Source organism: Podarcis melisellensis (assembly GCF_964234715.1).
Source record: "Podarcis melisellensis genome assembly, chromosome: 6".
Classification (NCBI taxonomy): Eukaryota; Metazoa; Chordata; class Lepidosauria; order Squamata; family Lacertidae; genus Podarcis; species Podarcis melisellensis.
In genome coordinates, this window is record NC_138538.1 from 50,657,756 (window position 1) to 50,664,235 (window position 6,480).

General features: G+C 45.0%; 2 protein-coding genes across 6 annotated transcripts in view; one reads left to right on the top strand and one right to left on the bottom strand.

Moving 5' to 3' along the window:
• Nucleotides 1-6,480, bottom strand: part of LOC309372713 (selenoprotein Pb-like) — a 32,182-nt gene that overhangs the window by 8,713 nt on the left and 16,989 nt on the right. Inside the window, exons 1-2 of one of the 5 annotated variants that reach the window (XM_081916519.1) lie at nt 2,047-2,214; nt 628-704 (exon numbers count right to left, since the gene is read on the bottom strand). The gene's annotated coding sequence lies outside the window, so the exon portion shown is untranslated. Of the gene's footprint in view, nt 1-128; nt 260-627; nt 705-2,046; nt 2,215-6,480 lie in introns of those variants that run through there. The other 4 variants (XM_081916517.1, XM_081916518.1, XM_081916516.1 and 1 more) reach the window with 4 other exon arrangements.
• Nucleotides 2,225-5,042, top strand: HPDL (4-hydroxyphenylpyruvate dioxygenase like). Its single transcript, XM_081916514.1, has one exon. It carries the CDS (start codon nt 3,641-3,643, stop codon nt 4,928-4,930), a length of 1,290 nt encoding a protein of 429 aa, XP_081772640.1. The 5' UTR covers nt 2,225-3,640; the 3' UTR covers nt 4,931-5,042.

Here is a 6,480-nt window from a genome sequence, read left to right on the forward strand (position 1 = left end):
CTCTAACTTCATTGTGATAAATATTTCTCATGAGCCTCCAAAGCACCAGCTATATTCACCAACTGCAGAAATTGAACTTAATAGACATTACCCCCCCCCCTCAACAAGTCTGCACCAAGAATTCCCACCAAGTGATACTCTGCCTTTTCTCAGGTGACTCCAGCTGTTGTTCTACTCCGATCAATGGCAGTCCTACTGTAGCTCTGTTCTCTCTGATCTCTTATCCCCAGGCTGGCTGTGGCGTACTTTATCTCTCATTCAAGGTCTCTCCACCCAGAAGGGGCTGGGAGAGAGGAGGTGCTTGGCTGGGGGCTAGATACACAGATGTCCTTGAAGAATTTCAGAGCAGCATGAATTGCGTTCACCACTGCCATACACCCAGCGGTACTTGTTTTTCATTCAGAGACATCACATTCAGGAACTGAAGAAATACCATGCAGTGCCAGGCCAGGAACACTGGAAAGCATTATGCTCTTGGAAGATGGCAGGACTGCATCCTGGCAGTTTTCAGTTACATTGAGGAATACATTACTGGTGTGATGAGATGGGCTGCCTTGCTATAAAGCAAAAGGAAGCAATTGTTATAGGCTGTACTATTTTTCTAGAAAAAGAAGTGCCGGAACTCACCATGAATGCCTCCATTGTTCTCTTATCATGGCAACGGTGTCCGCCTGAAAGATGCTGGAACTGAGTTCCGGTGAGTTCTGGATGAAAAGAAGCTCTGGTTATAGGCAACAGATTCCAAAAGAGACAAACTGTACCCACTCAACTTGCATTATTGTGATGGGGTGGTATATGTTGACTTTTTGCTTCAGATGAAAAATTGTTTTAAGATTAGTAGGTAAAGATAAAAGGTAAAGGGCCGTTGGATGGTTAAGTCCTGTCAAAGACAACTATGGGGTTGTGGTATTCATCTCGCTTTCAGGCTGAGGGAACTGGTGTTTGTCCACAGCAACTTTCCAAGTCATTTGACCAGCATGACTAAACTGCTTCTGGTGCAACACAACACTGTGATGAAAGCCAGAGCACACAGAAACACTGTTTACCTTCCTGCTGCAGCGGTACATATTTATCTATTTGCACTGGTGTGATTTGAACTGCTAGGTTGGCAGAAGCTGGGACAGAGCAACAGGAGCTCACCCCATCGAGCAGATTCAAACTGCCGACCTTCAAATTGGCAAGAGGCTCAGTGGTTTAGACCACAGTGCCACCCGCGTCCAACTAGTAGGACTGGTACAGCATGATGAGATATCCATGAGTATATGAAAAACAGTTCCTTTGAGTTTCCAATTCAGGCATGAACTCCCTAATATTCCTACTCTAAAGTATATGAGAGGACAGATTTGACAATGAGCAGTCAACTATGGGGTTGGAGGAAATTTAACTGAATGTGAACTGACATGAGAGAACCTGGGTGGAAAACTGGTTTTCTGGGATAATAAAAGTGAATTGATTGAGTGATGTGAGGTACAAGTGAAATAGAGTTCCTCTGAACATGTGCAGAACACCTCTGCCTTGCAGGAGAGAAGCTGTCATGTATAATACATTTTGAAACAGGATTTCCTGAGCAGATTATATGGCTTCCAGACTGCCCCTTAAGGCCCCGTACTCATGTTACCCCAACAACGTTGGAAGTGCTGCAGTGCTGCTCCTTCTTGCATTGCTGGGGTAACAGTGAGAAGCCCAGACCATGAGTAACAAAGCCCACATCACAGCTTCTTCCTGTGCCAATGCTAACCATTAAGATACACTCTTGTACCCTGCAGGAGTGGTGCTGCTGAAGATCCCATACTAGCAAGTAACGTAAGAACCTAGAAATTATGTCCTGTCCCCATTTTCTTGCCAGGTTTCTGTACAACTAGTACCTACAGGCCAGTCCCCATCAACCCCCGCCCCCAAGTATTGGCCGCCTCCAAATCTATACCTTTCCAGCAGTACACGCACACTCTTTTCCCTCACAATAGTCCCCACCCCACTTTAGAAGCCCTGAAGGGAGAGAAAAGTATTTCCCAATATCTGATAAAGACACATGCAAACCTGCTGTACCTGGAACTGGGAGTAGAGAGTGCAGCTGAGTGGGACACCGTCGAGGGCAGCCTGAGGAAGTCCCATCCACCTTGGATCTGCAAGTCTCCGAGAGGACAGGGTGATTTCTGAGATTTCCAGGAACTCTTCTCGTTGTGAAACTTTTGTTGGTGAGCTGTGTTTGTTTCGACCCTGTTGTCAGAAGGAAAATGCATTGATATGGATTTAAATATAGTGGTAACTTTCTATTACTGTAATATTTTTATGTGTGTTTTTGTAATATTTTGTTTTGTCTGCTGTTGCTGTTTCAGCTTATTGTAAACCGTTTAAGAGATATTTTAAATAAGCAGCACAAAAATTAAATAATCAGTCATCATCATCAACATCATAAAGTACCGTGGTACCTCAGGTTAAGTACTTAATTCGTTCCAGAGGTCTGTACTTAGCCTGAAACTGTTCTTAACCTGAAGCACCACTTTAGCTAATGGGGCCTCCTGCTGCCGCCAGAGCATGATTTCTGTTCTCATCCTGAAGCAAAGTTCTTAACCTGACGTAATATTTCTGGGTTAGTGGAGTCTGTAACCTGAAGCGTATGTGACCCGAGGTACCAATGTATGCCACTTCCTTGTGCCTTTCCACTGAAATCTAAAACTGTTACGAGTGTGTGAAAATGAGAGGTTCGATCTAAAGGCCTGTTCTTAAAAATACTTTCAGGACTGAATTGCAAAGCTCCTCCTCACATAAAAAATAAAAATAACAGCGAGTCTTCAAGCGCTGCAAATACTTAACAAGGCTGCCCACTCAGTGGTGGCGGTATGAAAGCAATGTATTTTAAGAACATTCCTTGGGATTTTTAAAAATAAAATAATTGTAGCACAAAACAGTGTTATCAACAAAGGTAAAATAAACGCTCTTGGTTGTTGTTGGGTTTTTTTTTGGGGGGGGGGGAATGGCGTTGTAGGAAAGGAGATTGCGGCTCCGGTATACGCAGCCCATTGAACGGCTGATAAGCGTAGCAACTGCTTTTGCTTAGGACCTGCGAGCCGGTGGAAGATGTTGGCGTAGCTCCACGTGCGCCCTGGGGACACTCGCCTTCCGCTTCCGACCGCGTGTTGCGGAGCCCCTCCTTGCGGGAGATTCAAGTCAGCGGCGGGAGGAGGAGGAGTTCCGGCGCCTGCCTGCCTGCTGCTTGAAAGTCACTTTCACGTGAGGAATCAAAGACACACGGCAGATGAGCTTTCACTCAGGAGGCCTGAGGCAAGATCTAAAGGGGGAAGAGAGGGAGAGGATAGACTCTGCAGCTAGGCAGAGAAACGTGCAGATTTCTGGGGGAGGGGCAGATTCCCTCCCTCCCTCCCTTAGACCTGGATTCCTTTGATTTTTCAGGCACACGTCAGCCGAAGGGAGATGGCACAGAGCTGCCTCCTCCTCCCGCCCCCTACAAAACCTGGAGGCACTAACAGAACAGGCCCCTGTTCCCATCCAGGGAAGGGACCACTAGGGTCATCTAGCCCAACCCCCTCTGTAATGCAGGGAACTTTTGCCTAACCTGGGACTCGAACTCATGCCCCCTGATTAAGAGTCTCGTGCTCTACCAACTGAGCTTCCCCACCCCATGACAACTGAGCTGGCTTTCTTTTCTGTTTCTGTAGGTCTAGCAGCAAAAGTTGTGTTACCACTGACCACCCTTTCAAACTGCATGATGCCTGGTCTTCTGAACTGGCTGTGCCACATTGGGTTCCACGTCCCTGAGGGGCAACAGCTGGCCAGCAACTTGGTGCGCCAGTTTGGATTCGAGCTGTTTGCTGCACGGGTGGCAGAATGGAGCAGGCAGATGGCCTTCCGGAGAGGGGATGCCGTTTTTCTCGTCAATGAAAGGCTGAAGTCTGCCAAGAGAGACGCTCCACCTGTGCCATCTTCAGGCTGCCGCAAGGATAAAGGAATTCTGTATGACGTGGACCTAGAATACGCCGTCAGTACAGCCTCCAACATTTGCTTTGAGGCAGAAGATGTACCTGGCATCTCCCAAAGCCTACAGGAACGAGGATGCCAGATTCTCATCCCTCCCACAGCCGTGGGAGATGAAAATGGCCACGTCACTTATTCAGTAGTGGGATCCATCATAGGCAACATCAGCCACACACTGCTTGACAGATCTCAGTACAGTGGACCGTTCCTGCCTGGTTTCCACATGGTGGAGGGTGCTCCCAAGGTCCAGGTGGGTGGCCGGGTGACACATTTTGACCATATCACCTATGCTTGCCCCCAAGGTAGCTCGCAAGCTGTGTTGGACTGGTACAAGAACTGTTTGGGGTTCCAGCGCTTCCCCATCCACCAGCAAGACAACGGTACTGATGGTTATACAATCCAGGGTGCTGGTATGGGTCTTCGTCTTACTGCCATGCAGTCCAATGGGAGCAATTCGACTCAGCTTCGCAATGACTGTAAAATTATTCTAGCTGAGTCTCTGTCAGAGCAAAAGAAGAACCAGGTGGATACTTTCTTAGAGCAGCACGGTGGATCAGGCATCCAACATGTGGCACTCTACACCACAGGTATTATAGGGGCCGCTGCGGCCATGGCCAGATCTGGCGCAAACTTTTTCAAGCCCCCCTTATCATACTACAGTGAGAAAAGGAAGGTGGAGGAGATAAGGCAAGCTGGGCAAAATCTTCAGCTCCTGAAGGACCACGGCATCCTTCTGGACGCTGGCATAGGAGGCAGCGGTGGCTCTGGAGGCCTTTGTGAGAAGCAATACCTCATGCAGATCTTCACAAAGCCTCTCTTTACAGAGGATACTTTCTTCCTGGAGCTTATAGAGCGATGTGGGGCCACAGGTTTTGGCGAGGGAAACATTCGTGCTCTCTGGCAGTCTGTACAAAACTATATGGACCAGCAAGTTTGAAGAATGCGCACCAACACCCCGTTACACAATCTTGTGCTCAATGTATATGTGAACCTGATGGTGCGAGTTCTGCAAACCTGCTCCTAGGGGGTTGCTTTCCCTGTTATATCAATGACATAAGGAGTTCTAGATCATGTGCATACTTCCTAAACTGGCTCTGCACCTCCACCAGTGTTGCTTTCACTGGTGTAAAAAGTATCCATGTGATCTGGATGACCCACCTAATCAGAACTTTTTACACATTGCTGACCTATTTTGAGTTGGGAGCTCTAACCGCAGCGAAGAAACATTGTGTTGGCAGCTGCATCTTGCCTGCAAACAAGTGTGGTCAATACTCCTAGAACAGGGCTTCTCTATTCTGCATCTTTATCAACAAGCTTCACTGCTGGAACAAGCGAGACAAACAGAAAGCATAGAAATCTTGCTCTTAATTCCTTGTAGATCTGGGGCTCCAGAGGCAAAGACTAAGAAACATGGAAAGGGGTAGTATCAGGTTGGTGCTTGTCCAACATTGTCCCAGAACAGGAAATGGTGTTCTTCAATAATATGAAATCCATCTTCTTCAGTACAAAACTATGTGCTGAAGCGCTTTTAAAAAACTGTTACTTGAATGGTTTCTGTCTCAAGTATATTTGTGATGAGATCCCAGCAAAACATTAATATGTTTATTAACAATTTAAATTATAAGATTTATTTATAACTTATTATTTAAATTATAACACTGAAGTATAATGTTCTTTTAAGTGTTGGGTATTATAGCATTTTTTCTGTTTTAGGTCTAGTTGGTAATATGTTTTACTATTTCAATTTGGCCTGCTAGTCAGCTGAAGAACAGCTTATTTCTTTAGTAAACTTGCTTAATTTTTGTTACAATTGTGTTAAGTTTTAAACATCTTTCAATTGCCAGTCTTGTTTGGATATTTATTTGGGCATGTGGAATACTTATAGTAATAAAGATATATGTGTTTAAGTCAGGGTTGATCTTTTAAAAAAAATCTTAATATCAGTTGAGACTATTTTTTGTTATATTTGAATTAAAAACACAATTGTGTTAACTTTAAATATTTATTTGTAGTTCTGTAATAGAACACACTGTTACATGCTTCTCTGTATTAATTCCCTTCTGAGTTTAGAATATTTAGAATCTGATTCTTATCAACATTATGCAACGAACAAGGTCTTATTTATGTGTTTGCTCACTGTGTGGCTGAGCTTTTATGAACTTGCTGTTTCTTCATCTTGGGGAACAGATACTGCTACTTAGCTGTACTTTACAAAAAGGACATGCCTAATAGCATATTTTCCAAATTGCTTATGGCGGGGTAGTTACCCTTTTGATAAATGTTACCAATGTGCCCCTTTTGGTCGCAGGGGTGCAATGGGGGGATTATAGAGTAGTCATTTATTGTGCTTTTTCACATGTGAAATGGCAAATACTAGAAATAGTGGGAAAAGAACTGAAAACTCCACAATATTCCACCTTTGTATTAACAGATTTCTGAATGCTTGCTTTTAAAGGGACTTTCTTGGTTCCTTGCCAGTGACATAGC